Source organism: Hyla sarda, chromosome 4 (genome assembly GCF_029499605.1).
Source record: "Hyla sarda isolate aHylSar1 chromosome 4, aHylSar1.hap1, whole genome shotgun sequence".
Taxonomy (NCBI): Eukaryota; Metazoa; Chordata; class Amphibia; order Anura; family Hylidae; genus Hyla; species Hyla sarda.
Genome location: NC_079192.1, coordinates 292,529,785 through 292,557,640, shown reverse-complemented (window position 1 = coordinate 292,557,640; position 27,856 = coordinate 292,529,785). Strand labels below are relative to the sequence as shown.

General features: G+C 44.3%; 1 protein-coding gene across 1 annotated transcript in view; it reads right to left on the bottom strand.

Moving 5' to 3' along the window:
- The window catches only part of ALDH1L2 (aldehyde dehydrogenase 1 family member L2), an 84,291-nt gene that overhangs the window by 43,948 nt on the left and 12,487 nt on the right, over nucleotides 1-27,856 (bottom strand). Inside the window, exons 2-7 of the mRNA XM_056574500.1 lie at nucleotides 10,413-10,557; nucleotides 8,428-8,662; nucleotides 6,978-7,143; nucleotides 1,009-1,110; nucleotides 555-644; nucleotides 328-462 (exon numbers count right to left, since the gene is read on the bottom strand). Of these exons, the coding sequence (XP_056430475.1) occupies nucleotides 328-462; nucleotides 555-644; nucleotides 1,009-1,110; nucleotides 6,978-7,143; nucleotides 8,428-8,662; nucleotides 10,413-10,557 (873 nt within the window). The remainder of the gene's footprint in view (nucleotides 1-327; nucleotides 463-554; nucleotides 645-1,008; nucleotides 1,111-6,977; nucleotides 7,144-8,427; nucleotides 8,663-10,412; nucleotides 10,558-27,856) is intronic.

Below are 27,856 nucleotides of genomic sequence, written 5' to 3'. Positions count from 1 at the left end.
AAATAGGTAATGCAATATTGATGTTAAACTTCTTTAATTAAAGCTGGAAGTCTATCCTTCAGTCACATATGGCTTTGTTTCAGATCCATTGGGGTAGTATACATAGGATAACGTGTGAAAATAATGTCACTGTCCGAATACTTCAGGACCCAATTGTACATATGTATTGCCAGGACTCTTGCTCTCATGACAGCAGTTTGACAGCATGCAAAGAGATCACATTTTTACCACAGAGCAACAAATCAGACACCACCGCTCTAGCATCCATTATTACATAATGTCATGACCATACTGTATGTATTTGACTACAGCAGAATAGTAACTCACCATTTTTCCATCTTTTCCAAAAAGAACTAGTCCATTTTTTGTGACAAGCCCTGGCCTTGAAGCTCCTTTAACGTGCAGTGGTTCACCTGTGGGCACTGCACCCTCCAGCAAAGAAGATCCATACAATGTGACTATCTGGTGAAACATTTTTCAAGAAGAATTAAAATACAGGTATGCTAAATAAGGATATAACAAAGATATTTCAGAGTCTTTTTTACAGTACATACCTGGTCATTTATGACTGTCCACGCGCCAGGAACTTTATCATGTCCTCGGATCCAATTATGGAGTGCCTCAGCAGAGTTGTCCCAACATATCTAGCCAAAGTATATTGCAAAGTAATATAAATTAAATGTATAAATATATAATAATATAAATATATAATGCTTTAATAATGGCACTTTGGCACTGTTTCTACAAGGGACCCAAATTTACCTCTACCACATAAAAATTCACCACTAATATAAATGGCCCATATTTTGTGAGGGACTGTTAAAAATGTAGCATTGGTGCCTAGGATCCAAGTTATGCCTCTAGTTAGAGTAATGCCTAAGTCCATAAAAATATACTAAGCCTGCTCAATGATCATATACAATACACACAGATGATCCAAAATTGGCAGATAAAGATAGACCTGGGTCATGTTACCTACACTATAGCATGCACTATACTACTGTTTACCTCAGCATTCTCCTTCTTCTGAATTCCTTCATAAGTAGCTCCATCTTCTGGTTGGTCTATTCGAGGAGCTTTCCCATCAGCAATTAATTGTACAGCTTCCACCTAACAAGGAAAAATAATATCTTATACAATAAAAACTTATATTGTATGTGTTATGTCTTGTACTTAAAGGGGTACTTCGGTGGAAAACACATTTTTTTCAAATCAACCAGTGCCAGAAAGTTAAACTGATTTGTAAATGACTTCTATATAAAAATTTTAACCCTTCCAGTCATTATCAGCTGCTATATGCTCCACAGGAAGTTCCTTTCTTTTTTAATTTATTTTCTGTCTGACTGCAGTGCTCTCTGCTGACACCTCTGTCCATGTCAAGAACTGTCGAGAGTACAAGCAAATCCCCATGGCAAACATCTCCTGCTCTGGACAGTTCCTGATACGGACAGAGGTGTCAGCAGAGAGAACTGTGGTCAGACAAAAATGATATAAAAAAAAAAGAGCATACAGCAGCTGATAAGTACTGGAAGGATTCAGATGTTTTAATAGAAGTAATTGACAAATCTGTTTGACTTTCTGGCACCGGTTGATTTGCAAAAAATTTGCTTTGCAACAGAATACACCTTTAATTATTGTTGATAAAATTAATACGATGCAACAGCATTGGTTTATGTCTTTTACTGATCAAACAAAATAGAGACTGAACAAGAATCCAAAGAGATTTTTACTTATATGACAAACAAGACATAATAAATGACATTATACTACATTGTTACACTACTTTAGAACCTCTCAGCTACTGAGCCATCTAATGGCACAAGACATATATAACAGACAATACATAACACTATGAAACATATATTCCAGACCATTTGTGCAGGTTGATCTGGATCCCAGTATGAAACAGTGCTAACTATGTTGGGAATCCTGGTAATGTAATTTAAAGGTGGTTAGCACTGTTGCCTACAACAAAGGCAATGCTCTCTCCGTGTTTGTGTGGGTTTCCCCCCACACTGCAAAACATATTGATAGGTTTAGATTGTGAGGCTCAATGGGGACAGATGCCAAGGTAAGGCAGTGTTTTACAACCAGTGTGCCTCCAGCTGTTGCAAAACTACAACTCCCAGCATGCCCGGACAGCCTTTTGCTGTCTGGGCATGCTGAGAATTGTAGTTTTGCAACAGCTGGAGGCACGCTAGTTGGGAAACACTGACAAGGAAAGCCAGGAAAGAAAGTGGCATAGGATGCACCTTTCTCTGACAACTCCATTCTCACTTTCCTACACTGATCTCATGGATTTATGTAGGGGTAAGAATATACTAGTCAGTGCAAGTGTTTGTCAGTGAAGAAAAGCAGGTTATTGTATTAATGTAACTGGCACAGGTGTACTGTAGCTTGCTAATAAAAGAACAAAGCAACAAAGTTTTATCTAGTGGATATGCCATAAATTTCTAATGCCTTTTCTGTGTCGAGAACTGGAGAGAAGACCCCTATCCCGCCTGATGACCTGGCTGCCGCATTTAGGTGGAGAACGAATAGAGAGGTGTCCATGAATCTGCATACCTCTCTCTCTCTCTCTATTTACCCATTCGTAACAGCAAGGTAGGCCTCTCCACTTAGACATTGATGGCATATCTTTCCCATATGTACAAGTTTTTGTGCTTCAAATCCGCATTTTCAAGTTTCTGCCAATGTGAACCCAGGTATTTTAACTTCTGTTGGCTGTGTTAATGGACTTTACAAAAATAAAAGCACAGCCCACTGCCAAAATCCACAATAAAACCCACATGAAAGCAAACAATACACTGCTTTGCACTCATTTCCAGGCAGTGGAAGAGAGAGGTGGTGTCTGGTAACTATAAAAGAGAGTATACTAAGCAATTGTCTGAGCTAGTGATTGTGTGTCTGTATAAAAGAGTGTGAATCATACAAGTGAGTGTAAGTATAGAAGTGAGAGGGACTTAAAATTCAGGGAGTTTAATTGAAATATTAGTTTTTTTATTGTAAATTTTTGCAATCCCCAAATCTAGTATGGCCTCCATGTTGGAAAAGGCAGTCCAGTGTGTACCTTGCACAATGTTTGCAATCCTTGAACAGCAATTTGAGGGTGCATATTGTTGTGCGAGATGTGTGCGAGTTCATTTGGAAGCCCAGATCCTGGGTCTAGAGGAGCAACTGGCAACACTGAGATACATTGACAACTTGGAGAGGAGTCTCCTGCACGCTGAGCAAGCACTCTCTGGGGTAGAGGTGGGGGAGGATAGTAGGACAGAGGTGCAGGACAGTAAGGCAGCTAGCTGGGTTACAGTTAGAAAATGGGGTAGAGGGGAAAGTGTCAGGGAGGCTAGTCCTGAACTGGCACACCCCAACAAGTTTGCCCGGTTGATAGATGAGGGGGATGCCATTTCAGAGCTAGCAGTACTGCAGCAGGACTCTGCCTCTGACCGCCAGGGGGGTGTCTGCTCCAGTAAGGAGGGAGGACAAGTGCAGGGCAGGCCAGACAGGTACTGGTAGTGGGGGACTCAATTATTAGGGGGACAGACAGGGCGATCTGTCACAAAGACCGGGATCGCCGAACAGTGTGTTGTCTTCCTGGCGCTCGAGTTCGGCACCTCGCAGATCAGGTTGACAGGTTGCTGGGTGGGGCTGGAGAGGACACAGCAGTCATGGTACATATTGGCCCCAATAACAAAGCAAGAGGTAGGTGGAGTGTCCTAAAAAATTATTTCAGGGACTTAGGCTGCAAACTTAAATCAAGGACCACCAAGGTAATAGTTTCTGAATTATTATCTGTACCATGAGCCACACCAGAGAGGCAGCGGGAGATCAGGGAGGTAAACAAGTGGCTCAGAAGCTGGTGTAGGAAGGAGGGGTTTGGGTTGATGAAGAACTGGTCCGACTTCTCTGTCATATACCGGCTCTACCATAAGGATGGGCTGCACCTCAATGGGTAGGGTGCAGCTGTGCTTGGGAAGAAGATGGCTAGAAGGGTGGAGGAGTGTTTAAACTAGGGACTGGGGGGAGGGAACCTACAATGTTGGGGGGATAGATAGTGTAGATAGAGAGGGGGGACTTATTAATGTACTTGGGGTGGAGCGGAGGGAGGGGTTAGAATAGTTAATAGGATAGGCTTCATAGGAAGAAAAAACATAACCTTTGAATTGCATGTTGACTAATGCCAGAAGTCTGTCCAATAAAACAGAGGAACTGGAGTGGTTGATGTCTGAGGAAAATTATGACATAGTGGGTATAAAAGAGACTTGGTTGCACGATGTGACTGGGCGGTCAATATACGGGGTTATAGTCTATTCAGGAAGGATCAGACCAAACGGAAAGGGGGAGAAGTTTGTCTTTATGTGAAATCGTGTCTGAATGCCGCACTGCGGGAGGATATATGGGAGGGAAATGAGCGAAATAATGTGAAGTCATTATGTGTAGAAATAAATGGAGATGAAAATAAAAAAATTCTGATAGGGGTTTTTTTATAAGCCACCAAACATAATGGAAGATGCAGAAGATCAATTGCTGGGGCAAATAAACAAAGCAGCAAATCAGAATGAGGTGATAATAATGGGGGACTTTAACTATCCTAATGTAAACTGGGAGACTGAAACTTGTGAATCTCATAAAGGAAACAGGGTTCTGACTATAACTAAAGACAATTATATGTCCCAAATGGTGCAGGGACCGACCAGAGGGGGCACCCTATTGGACTTAATATTAACCAACAGACCTGACAGAGTAACTAATGTGCAAGTCGAAGGGCACCTAGGAAATAGTGATCATAATATAATACATTATAACTTGTTCTTCAATAAGGGAATCTCTCGAGGGGCCACAAAAACAATGAACTTTAGGAAGGCAAAGTTTGATCAACTCAAAGAAGCCCTTAATATAAAATAAGTTAATGTCCTCAAAAACAAGAATACTGACACTAAATGGGAGAGAAAAAAAAGACAACAATATGGATGAATAAAAATGTTAAGGGGGAAATAAATGACAAAAATAAAGCATTTAAACTACTAAAATAGGACAGCAGTGAGGAAGCATTAAAAAGCTATAGAGAAAAATGTAAAATATATAAAAAAAACAGATAAAAGCCGCAAAAATAGAGACAGAAAGACTCATTGCCAAAGAGAGTAAAACTAACCCCAAAATGTTCTTTAATAAATAGCAAAAAGGTAAAAAATTAAAGTGTAGGCACTTTAAAAAATGATGAGAAAGAAATTATAAATGGGGATCAGGAAAAAGCAAATATATTAAAAAATTATTCTCCACTGTATTCACTGAGGAAAATGAAATACCAGGTGAAATACAGCAAGATAAGGTAAACTCCCCAGTACAGGTCACCTGTCTAACCCAGGAAGAAGTACAGTGCCGCCTACAAAAAATCAAAATGGATAAATCACCAGGCCCAGATGGCATTCACCCCCGTGTTCAAAAGGAATTAAGTAATGCAATAGACAGAACCCTATTCTTAATATTTAGGGACTCTATAGTAACAGGGACTGTTCCCCAGGACTGGTGCATGGCAAATGTGGTGCCAGTATTTAAAAAGGGGTCAAAAGGTGACCCCAGGAATTATAGGCCTGTTAGTTTAACCTCTGGCAATCGCTGGATGTCGTATATATGGATTTTTCCAAAGCATTTGATACGGTGCCACATAAAAGATTGGTGCATAAAATGAGAATGCTTGGACTGGGGGAAAATGTGTGCAAGTGGGTAAGTAACTGGCTCAGTGATAGGAAACGGAGGGTGGTTATTAATGGTACTTATTCTGATTGGGTGACTGTTACTAGTGGGGTACCACAGGGGTCAGTCTTGGGTCCTGTTCTATTTAATATATTTATTAATGACCTTGTAGAGGGGTTGAATAGTAAAGTAGCAATCTTTGCAGATGATACTAAACTCTGTAAAGCGGTAAACACTATAGAGGACAGTGCACTGTTACAAATGGATCTTGATAGGTTGGAGGTTTGGGCTGGGAAGTGGCACATGAGGTTCAACACTGATAAGTGTAAGGTAATGCACATGGGGAGGAAAAATCCAGGCTGGGATTATGTATTAAATAGGAGAACATTTGGGATGACTGATGTGGAAAAGGACTTGGGAGTCTTAGTTAACAGTAAACTTAGCTGTAGTGACCAGTGTCAGGCAGCTGCTGCCAAGGCAAATAAAATCATGGGGTGCATCAATAGGAGCATAGATGCCCACGACAAGAAAATAATTCTACCGCTGTACAAATCACTAGTCAGACCACACATGGAATACTGTGTACAGTGCTGGGCACCAGTGTACGAGAAAGATATAGTGGAGCTGGAGAGGGTAACCAGAGTAATACGGGGAATGGGTAGACTACAGTACCCAGAAAGATTATAGAATTAGGTTTATTTTGTTTAGAAAAAAAAAGGCTTAGGGGAGACCTAATAACTACGTATAAATACATCAGGGGGCAGGACAGAGATCTCTCCCATGACCTATTTATACCCAGGACTGTATCTATAACAAGGGGGCATCCTCTACGTCTAGAGGAAAGAAGGTTTCTACACCAGCACAGACGGGGGTTCTTTAATGTAAGAGCAGTGAGACTGTGGAATTCTCTGCCTGAGGAGGTGGTCACGGTTAACTCTGTAAAAGAATTTAAAAGGGGTTTGGATGCATTTTTGGAGAATAATAATATTACAGGTTATGGATCATAGATCTATAGGGACAGAAGGTTGATCCAGGGATTTATTCTGACTGTCATATTTGGAGTCAGAAAGGAATTTTTACATTTAGTATGAGGTTTTTTTTTGCCTTCCTCCGGATTAACTCAGTAGGGACTCATTAGGGTTATAGGTTGAACTTGATGGACTCTTTTGGTCTTTTTTCAAACTTATGAACTATGTTACTATGATATTAGTAAAATATGCAGCGGAAATAATATACTATTGATTTAATGGCACTGAACTTATAGAACTGGGAAAGACTCTTACCATAGCTTTCACTCCTTCAGGAAAGAGAAAACGGTTGTAAAGGGAGTCTACAGTATCACTGGGTTCTACATCACAAACTTTCTGCAGCAGAATCGGTCCTGTGTCCAGTCCATCATCGGCCCAAAAAACTGAAAAGCCCGCCTTTTTATCTCCATGAATCAAGGTCCTGATAATAATTATAATAATGATAAGAAGAAATATGAATACACATTAAAAATTAAGTAATGTATACAGGAACATAAAAACGTATTTAACCCCTTAAGGACCAAGGACGTACAGGTACGTCCTTGGTCCTGCTCCCGTGATATAACGCGGGGTTACACGGTAACCCCGCATCATATCACGGCGGGCCCGGCGTCATAGTGAAGCCGGGACCCGCTGCTAATAGCGTGCAGCGCCGATCGCGGCGCCGCGCGCTATTAACCCTTTAGCCGTGCGCTAAAAGTGAAAGTAAAAAGTGCCGGTTAACTCATTGGGCTGTTCGGGATAGCCGAGGCGAAATCGCGGCATCCCGAACAGCTTACAGGACAGCGGGAGGGCCCCTACCTGCCTCCTCGCTGTCCGATCGCCGAATGACTGCTCAGTGCCTGAGATCCAGGCATGAGCAGTCAAGCGGCAGAATCATCGATCACTGGTTTCCTATGAGAAACCAGTGATCAATGATAAAGATCAGTGTGTGCAGTGTTATAGGTCCCTATGGGAGCTATAAGACTGCAAAAAAAAAAGTGGAAAAAAAAAGTGAATGAATATCTTTTAACCCCTCCCCTATTAAAAGTTTGAATCACCCCCCTTTTCCCATAAAAAAAAACACAGTGTAAATAAAAATAAAAATAAACATATATGGTAAGTCCTATCAATGCAAAAATGGTACCGTTAAAAACTTCAGATCACGGCGCAAAAAATGAGCCCTCATACCGCCCCATACACGGAAAAATAAAAAAGTTATAGGGGTCAGAAGATGACAATTTGAAACATATTCATTGTCCTACGACAAAATCAAACCTATATAAGTAGGGTATCATTTTAATCATATGGACCTACAGATAAAGATAAGGTGTCATTTTTACTGAAAAATTTACTACATAGAAACGGAAGCCCCCAAAAGTTACAAAACGGCATATTTTTTTTCAATTTTGTCGCACAATGATTTTTTTTTCCGTTTCACCGTAGATGTTTGGGCAAAATGACTGACGTCATTACAAAGTAGAATTGGTGGCGCAAAAAATAAGCAATCATATGGATTTTTAGGTGCAAAATTGAAAGAGTTATGATTTTTTAAAGGCAAGGAGCAAAAAACGAAAATGCAAAAACGGAAAACCCCCGGTCCTTAAGGGGTTAATGGATACAAATGAAAAACACCTAACTTAACAAAATGTGTGAAGTACAATTACGGGAATAAATGGCATCTAAGTTTTTGCCCATTGTAACACATTAACAACAGTGAGCTCACCAATTGATAGCAGAGGCTCCTCTGTGAAGGGGCAAGATGGAAGGGTGATAGATGATAGATCCATGCTTAGGATTATCAATGACATCCATAGGTATAAACTGGGAGCAAAAAGGCAGAACATTGAGCTCAGCTCCAACAGACTTATAGGCGTCTACAACTTCTGGAATAGATTTTCCTTTTAGTCTCCATCGGGGGAACTTAAACACTGGTGTGCCATCTTTTTCTGCTGCCACCGCTGGAACATGGATGACAAAAAAGTCAAATGTCAGTGTCAGCTGTCAGGTTTAGTACAAATAGGAAAAAAACAAGTTAAAAGACTACACATAGAGATGAAGGTAGCAGGTTGACATCTCCCCTTAGATATTTTTTTTATGGATTTTAACACAAATAGTAGTGGGTTGCTGCTACAGGAACTGGGGATTTTTCAGAATGATCTTAAATTTTAGACCTCAGTATATGCAGCTATGTTATCTTGACTTTTACATTTGTGGATAATCCTGTATGTGTAATCCCCTGATGAACCCGAGCATTGGACTACTAACAATTCTAACATGTCAGAATTGTGTCAACTGTTTACAGGAACTTTCTCTGTGGGTTACAACCTTGATAGGAGAAGTATTAGCAATATCGGCTGTGGCACCTAGACATGAACGAAGTTACAGTAGTTCCATTCATGGGCTGGAAAAGGTGGATACAGTCCTAGGAGACTCTCTCCTAGGACTGTATCTACCTTCTCCAGCCCACTGGAGCACCTGAAAGCTGAACTATTTCATGCAGGCTAAAGTCAGCAACTGCCGAGCTGCGAGGTTCGTGACAAATCGAATTGCAGTAACTTCGCTCATCTCTAGTGGCACCCTTGGTTTTAAATGGGCACTGTCATTAAAACTAATTTTTGCTATTACACTCCTTATGGTAAATAAATAATATTTCAAATGTACTTTGTTTAAAAAAAAAAAAGACATTTTCTATGTTTTATTTGTGTTTAAAAAAAGCTGCCACTAGGTGTCACCCTACTTGGGAACCTTTCATTAACAATTTTTACGTTTTACAAGTCGTCGATAAATAGTTCAATTATCTCCATCTTTACCCCAGTGATATTGCAGGACAGAACTCGACCTCTTCCCCTCCTGTAGTCTCTGCACAGGTCACAGAGCATGCATAAAACAGACCTTAATCCAATTCAACATCTGTGGGGTGATCGGAAGAGGGCTGAGTACAGGAGAAGTCCTCGCAATCTGACAGAGTTAAGGCGCTTTGGCAAGGAAGAGTGGGCAAATATTGCCACGTCAAGATGTGCCATGTTAATAGACTCCTACCAAAAAAAAGTGCTTTAATGAAATCAAAAGTTGCTTCAACAAAGTATTTGTTTTAGCGTGTGCACACTACTGCAACCAAGTTATGGTGTGTTTTTTTTTTCTTCCCCCCCCCCCTTACAAGATTTCAGTTTGTTTTGCACCTGAATTGTGGACATTATAGGTCAAATTAGAGGTGGAAATAGTTCTGACGTGATTTGTTTTTGTCTCATTGTTTAACGTTACAAAAAGCTTGCATTTTAAGAGGGTGTGTAGACTTTTAATATCCACTCTAAGAGCTTTGGTAGGGAGGATGGCTGGTGAGGGACCCAGCACACATTACTCTCTTGCCCTTTATAATCCAGCCTTTCCCACACGTCCCTGTCAGCCAACAAGAGTTATCTTACCTGCTACCAACAATATGGACCTTTCTGCTTATCAGAAGTAATAAATGTCAATCAAAACTCATAAATATAATATCTTATAATTTATTCTCGACCTTTTAAACAGTTCTTTTTATACAGTGGCAAACTGAACAAATGTGTATTTTTAACATTAAATGAAATGTTCTTAAATAAATAAAAGCCTATGGTCAAATATGGGCAAGTCAGAAGTTGAATTACACAGAGCGACACCACTATAGCATTATATGAAAGAAACAAGTGTCCAAACACCACCGAATACAAGACTTACCGAGAGGGTCTGCCTTCCCATCCTTGTCTGGGACTGTGAAGACTCCGACTACTTTATGTCCTTCCTTGCGAAGATTACTATACACTTCCTGACCAAAGACGCTCTGACCAATTAGAGCAAGCCGTAGCTTATTCTGATAGTAAACCTGTAAAACACACAAATAAATGAAGCAGTCTTTACAGTCTTAAAATTATAATAATACAGAAAATTTTTGCTCTTAGAAGCAGCAAGTGAAATGAGCAATTAAAAAAAAATGACAAAGAATATATAAAAATATATTCTATATAAATGACAATATGCAATAACTAACTACAATACAATATACATACATTTTATAGTGTCATATTATTAAAAACAACAAGGTAACGTATTGTACCTTGCAAGCACATGATAAGAACAGAATAGATAAAATTTGGTGAATTCCCAGAAAAAAATAAATGCCATGATGTACCTGGTTGTCAACAAAGGGACTTAACCCATTAACCCCTTAAGGACGCAGGACGTAAATGTACGTCCTGGCGAGCTGGTACTTAACGCACCAGGACGTACATTTACGTCCTAAGCATAACCACGAGCATCAGAGCGATGCCCGGATCATGCGCGGCAGGTCATGGCTGCTGATCGCCCGTAATGGCCGACATCCGCAATCCCGCGGATGTCCGCCATTAACCCCTCAGATGTCGTGATCAATACAGATCACGGCATCTGCAGCATCACGGTCATTAAAATGGATGATCGGATCTCCCGCAGCGCTGCCGTGGCGATCCGATCATCCAGCACGGCAACCGGTGGTCCCCTCACCTGCCTCCGCTGCCTTCCCGGCGTCTTCTGCTCTGATCTGCCCGCAGACCAGAGAAGAACATGACCGATATCACTGATCAGTGCTATGTCCTATACATAGCACTGAACAGTATTAGCAATCGAATGATTGCTATAAATAGTCCCCTATGGGGACTATTAAAGTGTAAAAATAAAAGTTAAAAAAAAATCTGTATTTATCGGCATATAACATGCATTTTTTTGGGCTAAAATTTTTAGCCTAAAGTCTACCTGCGTGTTATACGCCGATAAGCCGCTGCAGTTCAATGATTTAAAGCGGGTGCTTTATTTCAATGAACTTCAGCGGTTTTTCAGGTGCAGAGACTGCAAGTGCTGCCAGCGTCTCTGCCCCTGCCTGTCCTGGGGTCCCTGCTGCCGCCGCTTCTCTCCCCCTGCTATCGGCACCGCTGCCCCTTCTCTCCCCCTGTCTATCGGTGCCGCTGCCCCTTCTCTCCCCCTGTCTATCGGTGCCGCTGCCCCTTCTCTCCCCCTGTCTATCGGTGCCGCTGCCACTTCTCTCCCCCTGACTATCGGTGCTGCAGAGAAGCGGCACCGGCAGACAGGGGGAGAGAAGGGGCAGAGGCACCCATTGCCGGCGCCGCTGCCCCGTTGCCTCTCCCATCCCCGGTTGTATAATTAGCTGTTGCCGGGGTCGGGTCCGCGCTGCTTCAGGCCTCCGGTGTGCGTTCCCTGCGTTGTTGCTATGCGCTGCACGGTGCGGCGCAATGACGAGTGACGTCTCGCAGCGCATAGCAACGACGTAGGATTCCACACCGGAGGCCTGAAGCAGCGCGGACCCGACCCCGGCAAAAGGTAATTATACAACCGGGGATGGGGGAGGCAACGGGGCAGCGGCGACGGCAATGGGTGCCGCTGCCCCTTCTCTCTCCCCCTGGCTATCGGCGCCGGTAATGGGGCAGCGACACCGATAGACAGGGGGAGAGAAGGGGCAGCGGCGCCGATAGCCAGGGGGAGAGAAGCGGCGGCAGCAGGACTCTAGACTCCAGGAAAGGCTGGGGGAGAGAAGCGGGCAGCGACGGCCTCTCTCCCCCTGCCTTTCCTGGGGGCTTCTGCGGGGTAAGAAACAGTGTATCGGGGTATACACACGCACACACACGCACCCTCATTTTACCAAGGATATTTGGGTAGAAAACGCTGCTCCGTCCCCCGTATCGCCCGTCATTATGCACAGAGCGAACTCGCTCTGTGCTGTAATGAAAGCGCGGTGCCGCAGCGGGGATCCCAGGGGTCCCCAGCAGCGGGACCGCGGCGATCTGACATCTTATCCCCTTTCCTTTGGATAGGGGATAAGATGTCTAGGGGCGGAGTACCCCTTTAAGGACTCAAAACAATCTTAGTTTTTGCACTTTTGTTTTTTCCTCCTCATAAAAATCATAACGTGATCAATTTTGCTCCTACAGACCCATATAAGGGCTTGTTTTTTGTGTCACCAATTGTACTTTGTAATGACATTACTTATTTTATAACATAAACTGCGGCGAAACAAAAAATAAATATTTGTGGCCTGAAATAAAATTTAAAAAAAACGCAATTTTGCTCATTTTTTGGGCTTCCGTTTCTATGCAGTGCACTTTTCAGTAAAAATGACACATTATCTTTATTCTGTAGGTCCATATGGCTACAGGGATACCCAATTTATGTAGGTTTTATTTATTTTACTACTTTAAAAAAATCTTATAACTACATGCACCAAAATTAGTATGTTTAAAACTGTAATCTTCTGACCCCTATAACTTTTTTATTTATTTTTTGTGTACATGCCGGTATGAGGGCTTATTTTTTGTGCCGTGGTCTGTAGCTTTTAGCGGTACTATTTTTGTTTTGATGGGACTTTTTGATCGCTTTTTATGGTATATGAAGTGACCAAAAATTCACAATTTGGTATTTTATTACGTGTACACCATCAACAGTGCAGTTTAGCTAACCTTATATTTTAATAGTTCAGACTATTACGCACACGGTGGTGCCACTTATGATTTTTTTTTTATTACATTATTTTATTTAAAAAATAGGAAAAGGGGGGTGATTACAATTTTTATTAGGGAGGGCTTATTCACATTTAGTCTCTTATTTTTTTTTTTACCACCTTTTACTTTTTTTTTTAGCCCAGCCCCCTTAGGGAGCTATACCATACAATCTTTTGACTGCATACAATGTTCAATGCTATGCCATAGCATAGCATTGATCAGTGTTACCGGCGCTCTGCTGCTCTAGCCTGCTGCGCAGGCATGGAGCAGTAGATCACTGATCGGACGATGAGGAAGCAGGTGAGGACCCTCCCGTCGTCCATTAAACTGATCGAGACATTGCGATTCTGTCACTGTAGTCCCGATCAGCTCAGCTGCTGGGATAGTTTTATTTTCAGTTTAGGGTCAATGCCGGGCATCGGCCCGATCCGCGGTGCCTGGCATTAGTCGTTGGGTCCTGGCTGCCCCTAGCAACCGGGACCCACGGGGTTTAACCCATTCTCCGCTTATGAGAACGGTTTAAACCCTGCGTACAGGTATGCCCTGAGTCCTTAAGGACTCGGGAATGGGGGCGTATCCGTACGCCCTGCGTCCTTAAGGGGTTAAAGCACACACACTTGAGGAGAATATACATTGTTAAATATGTTTTAAAGTTATGGCGTCTACCTAATTTTAATCTTTTTATGTTACCAGATATCCAATAAATCAAAAATACCAGATATAAAAATTCCCAAATACCAACATCATTGCTAATCACGTCACAAATAGACCCTTTCATTTTAACTACTTTCTGATACGTTTGTCTCCAGTCCAGGTTTTTATCTATTTAGCTCAGCGCCATTATACTCTTTATCAAGGGAGCTCTGAGCTAAATACATAAAAATCTGCATATTCTAGTGACTAGTACAGTCTAGGAAACCCTCATATATTAACCTCTTAAGGACCCATGACGTACCGGTACGTCATGATTCCGCTCCCGTTCTCTCACGCGGGGCCACGGCGTGGACCCGTGGCTAATAGCGCGCAGCACTGATCACGGTACCGCGCGCTATTAACCCTTTAGACGCGGCGTTCAAAGTTGAACGCCGCGTCTAAAGTGAAAGTAAAACAATGCTGGTTAGCTCAGGGAGCTTTTCGGGATCGCCTCGGCGAAATCGCGGCATCCCGAACAGCTTACATGACAGCCGAATGACTGCTCAGTGCCTGAGATCCAGGCACGAGCAGTCAAGCGGCAGAATCATCGATCAGTGGTTTCTTATGAGAAACCATTGATCAATGTAAATGATCAGTGTGTGCAGTGTTATAGGTCCCTATGGGAGCTATAACACTGCAAAAAAAAATGGAAAGAAAAGTGAATAAAGATCATTTAACACCTTCCCTAATCACCCCCCTTTTCCCATAAAAAAAAAAAAACTGTGTAAATAAAAATAAACATATGTGGTCTCGCCGCGTACGGAAATGTCCGAATTATAACAATATATTGTTAATGAAACCGCTCGGTCAATGGTGTACACGCAAACAAATTCCAAAGTCCAAAATAGTGCATTTTTGGTAACTTTTTATATCATGAAAAAATGATTAAAAAGCGAAAAATAAGTCCTATCAATGCAAACATGGTACCGCTAAAAACTTCAAATCACGGCGCAAAAAATAAGCCCTCATACCACCCCATACGTGGAAGAATAAAAATGTTATAGGAAAATGTCAGAAAATGACAATTTTAAACGTATAAATTTTCCTGCATGAAGTTATGATTTTTTCCAGAAAAACGACAAAATCAAACCTATATAAGTAGGGTATCATTTAAATCATATGAACCTACAGAATAAAGAGAGTGTGTAATTTTTACCGAAAAATTTACTGTGTAGAAACGGAAGCCCCCAAAATAAAAAAAAATGGTGTTTTGTTTTCAATTTTGTCTCACAATGATTTTTTTTCCATTTCGCCGTAGATTTTTGGGTAAAATGACTGACGTCATTACAAGGGGTACTCCGGTGGAAAACTTTTTATTTTTTCAAATCAACTGGTGCCAGGAAGTTAAACAAATTTGTAAATTACTTCTATTAAAAATTCTTAATCATTCCAGTACTTCTTAGCGGCTGTATACTACAGAGGAAATTCTTTTCTTTTGGGATTTCTTTTCTGTCACAACCACAGTGCTCTCTGCTGACACCTCTGTCCATTTTAAGAACTGTCCAGAGCAGCATATGTTTGCCATGGGGATTTTCTCCTGCTTTGAACAGTTCCTGACATGGACAGAGGTATCAGCAGAGAGCACAGTGGTCGTGACTGAAAACAAATCCAAAAAGAAAATAATTTCCTCTGTAGTATACAGCTGCTAATAAGTACTGGAAGCATTAAGATTTTTTAATAGGAGGCGACCCCTAGTGGCCGAATTTAAAAGTGATTTTAAACTGGTTTAAAATCACTTTTTTTAATTAAAGTATATAAGAGATATGTTGTAGTACTTAAGTACTGACATCTCTGTCCATTTTAGGAACTGTCCAGACCAGCATATGTTTTCTATGGGGATTTTCTCCTAGTCTGGAAAGTTCTTAAAATGGACAGAGGTGTCAGCAGAGAGCAATGTGGTCATGATGTCGGCAGAGAGCTATGTGTTCAAAAAAGAAAATAATTTCCTCTGTATTCAGCAGCTAATAAGTACTGAAAGCATTCAGATTTTTTAATAGAAGTAATTTACAAATCTGTTTTCCACCGGAGTACCCCTTTAAGGGGTTAAAGTAGTAGTGCAGTGAAAAATAACTTATCCCCTATCCAAAGGATGGGGGATAAATTATAGATGGCGAGGGGTCCGAACGCTGGGGCCCCCGCTATCTCCTGAATGGGGCCCCGGCCGTTCTCGCCCCTTCCATATATCTCTATGGGATACATGGAGATGGCGTGTCGGTGGTTGGCAAGCTCCCTTCCAGCAGACTGCCGGGGCCCCATTCAGGAGATCGTGGGGGGTCCCAGTGGTTGCGGGCCCCATGGCTAATAGTACGTGGCACTGATCGCGATGCCGTGTGCTATTAACCCTTTAGACGTGGCATTCAAAGTTGATTGCCGCATCTAAAGTGAAACTAAACTACCCCCGGCTAGCTCAGTGGGCCGTTCAGGATCGCCGTGGTGAAATGGTGAAGGAGGGTCCTCCTACCTGCCTATGGGAGCTATAATATTGCAAAAAAAAGGGAGAAAAAAAAGTTCACAAAGATCATTTAACCCGTTCTCTAATAAAAGTTTGAATCACCCCCCTTTTCCCATAAAAAAAAAACAGTAACAGTAAATAAAAATAAACATATGTAGTATCACCGCGTGCGGAAATGTCCAACTTATAAAAATATATAATTAATTAAACCGCATGGTCAATGGCGTATGCGGAAAAAAATTCCAAAGTCCAAAATTGTGTATTTTTGGTCATTTTATATATCATGATAAAATGAATAAAAAGCGATCAAAAAGTCTGATCAATAGAAAAATGGTACCGCTAAAAACTTCAGATCACGGCACAAAAAACTGGCCCTCATATTGCCCTGTACTTGGAAAAATAAAAAAGTTATAGGGGTCAGAAGATGACAATTTTAAATGTATACATTTTCCAGCATATAGTTATGATTTTTTTCCAGAAGTACGACAAAATCAAACCTATATAAGTAGGATATTATTTTAATTGTATGGACCTACAGATTAAAAAGAAGGTGTCATTTTTACCGAAAAATGTACTGCGTAGAAACAGAAGCACCTAAAAGTTACAAAATTGTGTTTTTTCTTAAATTTTGTCGCACAATGATTTTTTTCCGTTTTGTAGTAGATTCTTGGGTAAAATTACTGATGTCATTACAAAGTAGAATTGGTGGCGCAAAAAATAAGCCATCATATGGATTTTTAGGTGCAAAATTGAAAGAGTTATGATTTTTTTAAAGGTAAGGAGGAAAAACTGAAAGTGCAAAAACAGAAAAACCCCTGGACCTTAAAGGAGTAGTCCGGCGCGCACGTGCAGGGCTAACAGGAAGTAAGAAGCAAACAGCCCGGCAACCGAACACCTGTACCGGAGTGTACCGAAGCTCCGGGGGCTCGTTGGCAGGTAAGACAAAGTTTGTTTTCTTTTATTTTGCAGCCCGGACGGGATAAAATGAGAAAAGTGCGCACCGACTACTCCTTTAAGGGGTTAACACCCGATCAGAAAAACCCTTGGATCTTAATACGGGCCTACCAACTTCCAGGCTGTTAGGTGGAAGGTCTTCAGGCTGTGGCAAAATTGGGTTCCCTGAGAGACAAGGTCTGGCCGCAGGGGCAGCTTCCAATAGATTCCCTGAGACATCATCATCAGAAGAGAAAACCACCACCTCTTCGGTCAAAACTGAATGATCGCTATCCCCATAGTCTGATCTTGCTTGATCTTGGCTAAAACTCCAAGGTCCAAGGTATGGACATTGCGTCTATCATAAACGGGTGGTTTGGCACATGAAGGGAGCAAGGTATGGACATTGCGTCTATCATAAACGGGTGGTTTGGCACATGAAGGGAGCAAAACCTGTCTTGTTTTGTATTTAGTCTGGTTGCCATTAGATCTATATCTGGAAGTCCCCACAGATCTGTGCTCTGCTGGAACACTTCTTGGGATAGAGACCACTCCCCCGGAATAGACATATTCCGACTGAGGCGGTCTGTGAGGATGTTCAAGGATCCTCTGATGTGAATAGCTGACAACCTGGTTGTCTTCTGCTCGGCCCAAGACAATATTCTGCTAGTAGGATTAAGGACCTTGTGCCCCCTTGTTTGTTTAAATAAAACACGGAGGTCATGTTGTCTGTCTTGATCCTGACTGCTTTCCCTACCAGGAAAGGTTCAAAGTATATTAGAGCATAATAAATGGCTCTTAGTTCCTTCACATTTGAAGATAGATGCTTTTCCTCTATCTTCCAAAATCCTGAGGCGGTCTGGAGCCCAAGATGAGTGTCCCAACCTCATCCTGAGGCGTCTGTAATGAGTGTCGTCCAGATAGGTTCTTCCAAAGATACACACTGTTCTTGAGGTTTATCCTCCACTGAAGGGATTTCCTGGTGACAAGAGAAAGTCTGTGAACTGTATCCAGATCCGAGGAGGTTCTGTTCCACTTCCTGATAACTTCTGTTTGTAGAGGCAAAAGCGCCCAAGGCCCGGCATCCGCCGAGGGGGAGAGAAGACCAAGATATCTCATTAGAGTTCTCAAAGTCACCTTGTGAGGAGATTTTAGATAACAACCTCCCAACTGGATGCAAGCTTTCCTCTGAGCAGATAGGTAAATGATCATAGACTGGGAATCTATCAGAAAACCATGGAACTATTTGGTCATGGCTGGAACTAGGTCTAATTTTTCTTGATTGACAATCCAGCCTAGAACCCTTGTAGGGAAAGAACAGCCTGAAGATGCTCCTGAAGCATCACTTGTGTACTGGCTATAATCAGCCAGTCGTCTAAGTAAAGGATGACTTTTATTCCTTGTAGTCTGAGGACTTACACCACCACAGATATCACTTTGGTAAAGACAAACGGGGCTGTGGTTATTCCAAAGCGGAGCACTTTGAATTGAAAATGCTGAAGAACCCCCTGAATATGAACTGCAATTCTTAAGTATTTTCTGTGCATGGGAAGGATGGGAATATGGAAATACGTATCCTTCAGATCTAAGGAAGCCATGTAGTCTACTCGAGATAGGAGAGGCTTGACCGATTTTACTGTTTCCATGTGAAACGTCTTTTTTTACTATATATCGGTTTGAATATCTCAGGTCTATAATTAGACAAGATTTTCCAGAGGGTTTTAGCACTAGAAATATTGGAGAATACACTCCTGTCCTTACTTGAGAAGGTGGCACTGGTTCTATGACAGCGAGCGCTAGAAGGTCTAGTATAGATTTTTCCAGTAGAACTTTATTTGTAGCCTGAAGGTTTGAAGACATTGTAAACCTGTCTGGGGGAGGAAACAGAAAAGAGAGAGCTTTTATAAGTTTGCTCCCACATCTGAAAAAACAAAGAAAGGCGACCGTCTACTGAAATATCTTGACCGTCAAAATTCAAGCTTCTTATTTGATTTGGGATTCCTCAGTCCTCCACGACCCCTAGCAAAACCTTTTAGAGAAGGGGTCTCAAACAATTATCTGGGGGCCAATGGAGGTAGCGGCTGGGTGAGGCTGGGCCGCATGTGCCCCTTACATATAATGCCCCCATCATGGCGCCCCTCACATATAATGCCCCCATCATACGCTCCACACATAAAATGCCCCTATCATACGCCCCTTACATATAATGCCTCCATCATGCGCCCCTCACATATAATGCCCCCATCATGCGCCCCTCACATTTAATGCTACCATCATGCGCCCCTCACATATAATGCCCCCATCATACGCCCCTCACATATAATGCCCCATCATACGTCCCTCGCATATAATGCCCCATCATACGCCCCTCACATATAATGCCCCCATTATGCGCCCCTCACATATAATGCTCCAATAATGCGCCCCTCACATATAATGCCCCCATCATATGCCCCTCCCATATAATGCCCCCATCATGCGCACCTCACATATAATGCCCCCATCATACATCCCTCACATATAATGCCCCCATCATACACCCCTCACATATAACGCCCGCATCATGCACCCCTCACATATAATACCCCCATCATGCGCCCCTCACATATAATGCCCCCATCAAGCGCCCCTCATCATCCACCAGCAACACAACCCACCAGCAGTAGCAATCCCATCATCCACCAGCAACCCCCCTCCCCATTCCCCCTACCCCCCTGTGGTAATAGCATGAGCTGACAGATGATGAGGGGTGCTACTTCTAGGGGGGGAGCATTAGGTAGGCAGCAGTTTCCCCACATTAGAAAGGTAGCAGTTTCCCCACATTAGGAAGGTAGCAGTTTCCCCACATTAGGAAGGTAGCAGTTTCCCCACATTAGAAAGGTTGCATGTTGACCACATTAGGAAAGTAGCGGTTGTAACGCCGAGCGCTCCGGGTCCCGCATCCATCCCGGAGCGCTCACGGCGTATCTCCTCCTGCAGCGCCCCGGTCTGTCCCTCTAACCAGGAGCGCTGCCACAGTGCCGCCGGCAGGGATGCGATCCGCGTGGCGGCACAAGTACGCCCGCGGGTCGCATCCCGTTCCTCTTACCTCCCTCTGCCTTGTGTCCTCCCGGCACGCGCGGCCCCGCTCTCTAGGGCGCGCGCGCCGGCTCTCTTAAATTTAAAGGGCCAGTGCACCATTAATTAGTGCCTGGCCCAATTACTGTGTTTCCAATAAAACATCACTTCCCCTTCCTGTCCTTGCCGGATCTTGTTGTCTAGTGCCTTGTGAAAGCGTTTCCAGTGTGTCCTTTGCTGTGTTTCCAGAACCTTTGCTGTTGCCCCTGACTACGAACCTTGCCGCCTGCCCTGACCTTCTGCTACATCTGACCTTGCTTTGCCTTGTCCTCTTGTACCACGCCATCTCAGCCGCCAGAGGGGTTGAGTCGCTATCGGGTGGAACGATCTGGGGGTTACCTGCCGCAGCAAGTCCATCCCACTTTGCAGCGGGCTCTGGTGAATATCAGTAACCCCTTAGACTCCGTCCCCCTGGTACGGCCCACGCCATCCCCTCTCTGGCACAGAGGATCCACCTCCTGTGTCCTCACCATCCGCCAGCCTGGATCCTGACAGTAGATCCGGCCATGGATTCTGCTGAGGTGCCGCTACCAAGCCTTGGAGACCTCACCTCCATTTTGGCCCAACAGTCTCAACAAGTAGTCCAACAAGGACATCAGTTGTCACAACTGACTGCAATGGTTCAGCAACTTCTGCCTCTACAGTCATCTTCTCCGCTAGCTCCTCAACCGCAAGCTGCCGCTTCCAGTACCAGAGTCCGTCTTTCTCTTCCGGACAAGTTTGACGGGGACTCCAAGTTGTGCCGTGGCTTTCTAACCCAGTGTTCTCTGCACTTGGAGCTGTTGGCTGACCAATTTCCTACGGAACGGTCAAAGGTGGCTTTCGTGGTCAGCTTACTCTCTGGAAAGGCATTGTCCTGGGCCACTCCGCTTTGGGACCGCAACGATCCTGCCACCGCTTCAGTCCAGACCTTCTTTTCAGAAGTACGCTCTGTCTTTGAGGAACCAGCCCGGGTTTCTTCAGCCGAGACGGCTTTGTTGAACCTCGTCCAAGGAAACTCTACAGTGGGTGATTAGGCCATTCAGTTTCGGACTCTTGCCTCAGAATTAGCCTGGAATAATGAGGCTCTCTGCGCGACCTTCAAGAAAGGTTTATCCAGCCACGTCAAAGATGTTCTGGCCGCACGAGAGATACCCTCAACCCTGTCTGAACTAATCCTTTTGGCCACCCGCATTGACATGCGTTTCTCAGAAAGGCGACAGGAGCTATGCCAAGAAAAGGATCTTGTTCACACCAGGCGGTGTCTCCGCCTAAATCCCCTCATTAAGCATCCGCTGCAACCTGTTACTGTGCCTTCTGCCGAGGAGGCTATGCAGGTGGATCGGTCTGGCCTGACCCAACTTGAGAGGACTCGCCTTTACTGTGCGAGCTCCGAGCATTTCCTAAAGGACTGTACTCTTCGTCCGCCTCTTTTGGGAAGACGCACGCACCTAGTAAATGTGGGAGAGGCGTTACTGGGTGCGGATTCTACCTCTCCACGCCTAACTATTCCTGTATGGATTTCTTTGCCCGCTAAAACTGCCTTTTCTGCCGTGGCCTTTCTGGACTCTGGTTCAACAGGAAATTTAATTGAGGCCTCATTAGTCAACAGATTCTACATCCCTGTGACCCGTCTCGACAAGCCTCTCTTCATTTCCTCCGTGAGTGGACAGAATCTGGACTGTACCGTGCGTTATCGCACAGAGCCCTTGCGCATGAACGTAAGCACCCTCCATCATGAGGATATAGAATTCTTTGTCCTTCCCTACTGTACTTCAGAAGTTCTTCTTGGCTTGCCTTGGCTCCAGCGCCACTCACCTATGCTCGACTGGTCTTCTGGGGACGTTAGAAGTTGGGGTCCTACTTGTCACATGCGATGTCTTGAAACCTTACCTGTCAGTCAAGTAACCATCTGCCAGGCCTGCCTAAGGCATGCCAAGATTTTTCCGATGTTTTTTGTAAAAAGCAAGCCGTCTTACCACCACACAGACCCTTTAACTGCCCTATTGACTTGCTCCCTGGCACTTCTCCGCCTCGTGGCAGGATTTATCCTCTCTCTGCCCCAGAGACCCAAGCCATGTCCGAGTATATCCAAGAAAATCTAAAGAAAGGATTTATCAGAAAATCTTCTTCTCCTGCTGGAGCCGGCTTCTTCTTCGTTGCTAAGAAAGATGGCTCCCTATGTCCATGCATTGATTATCGAGGTTTAAATAAAATTACAGTTAAGAACCGTTATCCACTCCACCCCTTATCTCTGAATTGTTTGACCGTCTGCAGGGAGCAAAAAATTTTACCAAACTTGATCTAAGAGGGGCTTATAATCTCATCCGTATATGAGAAGGAGACGAGTGGAAGACTGCATTCAACACCCCTGACGGACACTTTGAATATCTTGTCATGCCTTTTGGCCTTTGCAATGCCCCTGCAGTCTTCCAGGACTTTGTCAATGAGATTTTTCGTGACATGCTCTATACCTGTGTTGTAGTCTATCTGGATGATATTCTTATTTTTTCTTCCAACTCTGAGGAACATCGCCTCCATGTCCGTCAGGTGTTACAGCGCCTACGCAAAAATCATCTCTATGCTAAGATTGAAAAGTTTCTCTTTGAACGTAGCAGTCTACCCTTCCTGGGTTACATAGTGTCCAGCAAAGGCCTTCAAATGGACCCTGACAAGCTTTCTGCGGTCCTGGATTGGCCACGCCCCTCTGGACTACGAGCTATCCAACGCTTCCTTGGGTTCGCTAACTACTATTGTCAATTTATTCCCCACTTCTCCACCATCGTTGCACCTATTGTAGCGTTGACCAAGAAAGACGCGAACCCGAGGTCCTGGCCACCAATGGCTGATGAAGCCTTTAACCTTCTCAAGGCTGCCTTCGCTTCTGCACCTGTTCTGTCCAGGCCTGATTCCTCGAGGCCTTTTATCCTCAAAGTAGGCGCTTCTTCTGTTGGCGCTGGTGCTGTTTAAACTCAAAAAAACGCTACTGGAAAAAATCACACTTGCGTTTTTTCTCCAAAACTTTCTCTCCTGCAGAAAAAATTATTCGATTGGAGATCGTGAACTTTTAGCCATCAAATTGGCACTTGAGGAGTGGAGACACCTTTTGGAGGGCTCCCTGCATCCCATCATCATTTTCAAGGATCATAAAAATTTATCGTATCTCCAGACTGCCCAGCGTTTAAATCCTCGCCAAGCTAGATGGACATTGTTTTTTGCTCGCTTCAATTTTGAAATTCATTTTCGTCCAGCTGACAAGAACATCAGGGCTGACGCACTATCACGTTCCACCGATGTCTCCGAATCTGAAGCCCCTCCACAGCACATGATACCTCCTGAGTGTCTCATCTCCTCTGCTCCAACTACTCTTGTGCAAGTTCCTCCGGGGAAGACCTTTGTACCTCCACGCCTTTGCCTCAACATTTTTAAATGGGGTCACTCTTCTCTTCTGGCCGGACATGCTGGTGTCAAGAAGTCGGTGCAGTTGATTTCTAGACACTATTGGTGGCCTTCCTTGGAGAGGGATGTGACGGATTTCGTTCGGGCTTGTACCACCTGTGCCCGTGACAAGACTCCACGCCAGAAGCCGGCAGGTCTCTTTCTTCCTTTACCTGTACCTGAACAGCCTTGGTCCCATATTGCTATGGACTTCATCACCGATCTGCCACCATCCCGCAATAATACAGTCATCTGAGTGGTCGTTGATCGTTTTCTAAAATGGCTCATTTTGTTCTTCTGCCGGGCCTTCCTTCTGCACCACAATTGGCAAAACAATTTTGTCTTCATATTTTTCGCTTCCACGGGTTTCCCACGCACATCGTCTCAGACAGAGGCGTCCAATTTGTTTCAAAATTTTGGAGGGCACTCTGCACTCAATTAAAGATCAAACTAAATTCTTCTTCTGCTTACCACCCTCAATCCAACGGTCAAGTGGAGAGAGTAAATCAGATACTTGGTGACTATCTGCGACATTTTGTCTCCTCTCGCCAAGATGATTGGGTGGACCTCCTGCCCTGGGCTGAATTTTCGTACAATTTCAAAAACTCTGAGTCTTCTTCCAAATCCCCATTTTTTGTGGTGTACGGCTGTCACCCGCTTCCCCCCCCCTCCCCATCCCCACTTCCTCTGGGGTTCCTGCCGTGGATGAATTGATGCAAGATTTTTCTTCCATCTGGCGCGAGACTCAAAACTCGCTTCTACTGGCCTCATCTCGAATGAAGAGACATGCTGACGAAAAGAGAAGGGTTCCTCCAGTATTTTCCCCTGGTGACAAGGTATGGCTTTCTGCTAAGTGCATTCGATTCCGCGTACCCAGTTACAAGTTGGGCCCCCGATTTTTAAGCCCTTTCAAAGTCAAAAAACAAATCAACCCTGTCTCTTACCAACTTCATCTTCCCCCCTCTCTCCGTATTCCCAACTCTTTCCATGTTTCTAACCGTTTTTCCCCCAAGATCGTGGTCCCTACCCCTGTGTCCAGTAAAAAATTCTTTTTGGTCAATTGGGAGAATTGCGGCCCTGAGGAGAGGTCCTGGGAGCTTGAGGCCAATATTCTCGATAAAGAGCTCATCCGTAAGTTCCTAGGATCCAGACCGGGAGCGCTGCCACAGTGCAGCCAGCTGGGATGCGATCCACGTGGCGGCAAAAGTCCGCCCGCAGGTCGCATCCCGTTCCTCTTACCTCCCTCTGCCTTCTGTGTCCTCCCGGCGCGCACGGCCCCGCTCTCTAGGGCGCGCGCGCGCCGGCTCTCTTAAATTTAAAGGGCCAGTGCACCATTAATTGGTGCCTGGCCCAATTACTGTGTTTCCTATAAAACATCACTTCCCCTTCCTGTCCTTGCCGGATCTTGTTGCCTAGTGCCTTGTGAAAGTGTTTCCAGTGTGTCCTTTGCCTGTGTTTCCAGAACCTTTGCTGTTGCCCCTGACTACGAACCTTGCCGCCTGCCCTGACCTTCTGCTACGTCTGACCTTGCTTTGCCTTGTCCTTTTGTACCACGCCATCTCAGCCGCCAGAGGGGTTAAGTCGCTATCGGGTGGAAAGACCGGTGGGGGTTATCTGCCGCAGTAAGTCCATCCCGCTTTGCGGCGGGCTCTGGTGAATACCAGTAACCACTTAGACTCCGTTCCCCGGAGTAGCAGTTTACCCACATTAGGAAGGTTGCATGTTCCCCACATTAGGAAGGTAGCGGTTTCCCCACATTAGGAAGGTAGTAGTTTCCCCACATTAGGAAGGTAGCAGTTTCCCCACATTAGGAAGGTAGCAGTTTCCCCACATTAGGAAGGTAGCAGTTTCCCCACATTAGGAAGGTAGCATGTTCCCCACATTAGGAAGGTAGCGGTTTCACCACATTAGGAAGGTAGCGGTTTCCCACATTAGGAAGGTTGCATGTTCCCCACATTAGGAAGGTAGCAGTTTCCCCACATTAGGAAGGTAGCAGTTTCCCCACATTAGGAAGGTAGCAGTTTCCCCACATTAGGAAGGTAGCAGTTTCCCCACATTAGGAAGGTAGCATTTTCCCCACATTAGGAAGGTAGCGGTTTCCCACATTAGGAAGGTTGCATGTTCCCCACCTTAGGAAGGTAGCATGTTCCACACATTAAGAAGGTAGCATGATCCCCACATTAGAAAGGTAGCGGTTTCCCCACATTAGGAAGGAAGCAGTTTTCCCACATTAACAAGATAGCAGTTTCTCCACATTAGGCAGGTAGCAGTTTCCCCACATTAGGAAGGTAGCAGTTTCCCCACATTAGGAAGGTAGCGTTTTCCCCACTTTAGGAAGGTAGCAATTTCCCCACTTTAGGAAGGTAGCATGTTCCCCACATTAGGAAGGTAGCGGTTTCACCACATTAGGAAGGTAGCGGTTTCCCACATTAGGAAGGTTGCATGTTCCCCACATTAGGAAGGTAGCAGTTTCCCCACATTAGGAAGGTAGCAGTTTCCCCACATTAGGAAGGTAGCAGTTTCCCCACATTAGGAAGGTAGCAGTTTCCCCACATTAGGAAGGTAGCATTTTCCCCACATTAGGAAGGTAGCGGTTTCCCACATTAGGAAGGTTGCATGTTCCCCACCTTAGGAAGGTAGCATGTTCCACACATTAAGAAGGTAGCATGATCCCCACATTAGAAAGGTAGCGGTTTCCCCACATTAGGAAGGAAGCAGTTTTCCCACATTAACAAGATAGCAGTTTCTCCACATTAGGCAGGTAGCAGTTTCCCCACATTAGGAAGGTAGCAGTTTCCCCACATTAGGAAGGTAGCGTTTTCCCCACTTTAGGAAGGTAGCAATTTCCCCACTTTAGGAAGGTAGCATGTTCCCCACATTAGGAAGGTAGCAGTTTCCCCACATTAGGAAGGTTGCATGTTCTCCACATTAGGAAGGTAGCATGTTCCCCAAATTAGGAAGGTAACATGTTCCCCAAATTAGGAAGGTAGCATGTTCCCCACATTAGGAACGTAGCATGTTCCCCACATTAGGAAGGTAGCAGTTTCCCCACATTAGGAAGGTTGCATGTTCCCCACATTAGGAAGGTAGCATGTTCCCCACATTAGGAAGGTAGCGGTTTCCCCACATTAGGAAGGTAGCGGTTTCCCCACATTAGGAAGGTAGCGGTTTCCCCACAGTAGGAAGGTAGCAGTTTCCCCACATTAGGAAGGTTGCAGTTTCCCCACATTAGGAAGGTTGCATGTTCCCCACATTAGGAAGGTAGCAGTTTCCCCACATTAGGAAGGTAGAGGTTTCCCTACATTAGGAAGGTAGCAGTTTCCCCACATTAGGAAGGTAGCAGTTTCCCCACATTAGGAAGGTTGCATGTTCCCCACATTAGGAAGGTAGCATGTTCCCCACATTAGGAAGGTAGCATGTTCCCACATTAGGAAGGTAGCATGTTCCCCACATTAGGAAGGTAGCGGTTTCCCCACATCAGGAAGGTTGCATGTTCCCCACATTAGGAAGGTAGCATGTTCCCCAAATTAGGAAGGTAGCATGTTCCAACCATTTTGGAACGTAGCATGTTCCCCACATTAGGAAGGTAGCAGTTTCCCCACATTAGGAAGGTAGCGGTTTCCCTACATTAGGAAGGTAGCAGTTTCCCCACATTAGGAAGGTAGCGGTTTCCCTACATTAGGAAGGTAGCAGTTTCCCCACATTAGGAAGGTAGCAGTTTCCCCACATTAGGAAGGTAGCATGTTCCCACATTAGGAAGGTAGCATGTTCCCCACATTAGGAAGGTAGCATGTTCCCACATTAGGAAGGTAGCATGTTCCCCACATTAGGAAGGTAGCGGTTTCCCCACATCAGGAAGGTTGCATGTTCCCCACATTAGGAAGGTAGCATGTTCCCCAAATTAGGAAGGTAGCATGTTCCAACCATTTTGGAACGTAGCATGTTCCCCACATTAGGAAGGTAGCAGTTTCCCCACATTAGGAAGGTAGCGGTTTCCCTACATTAGGAAGGTAGCAGTTTCCCCA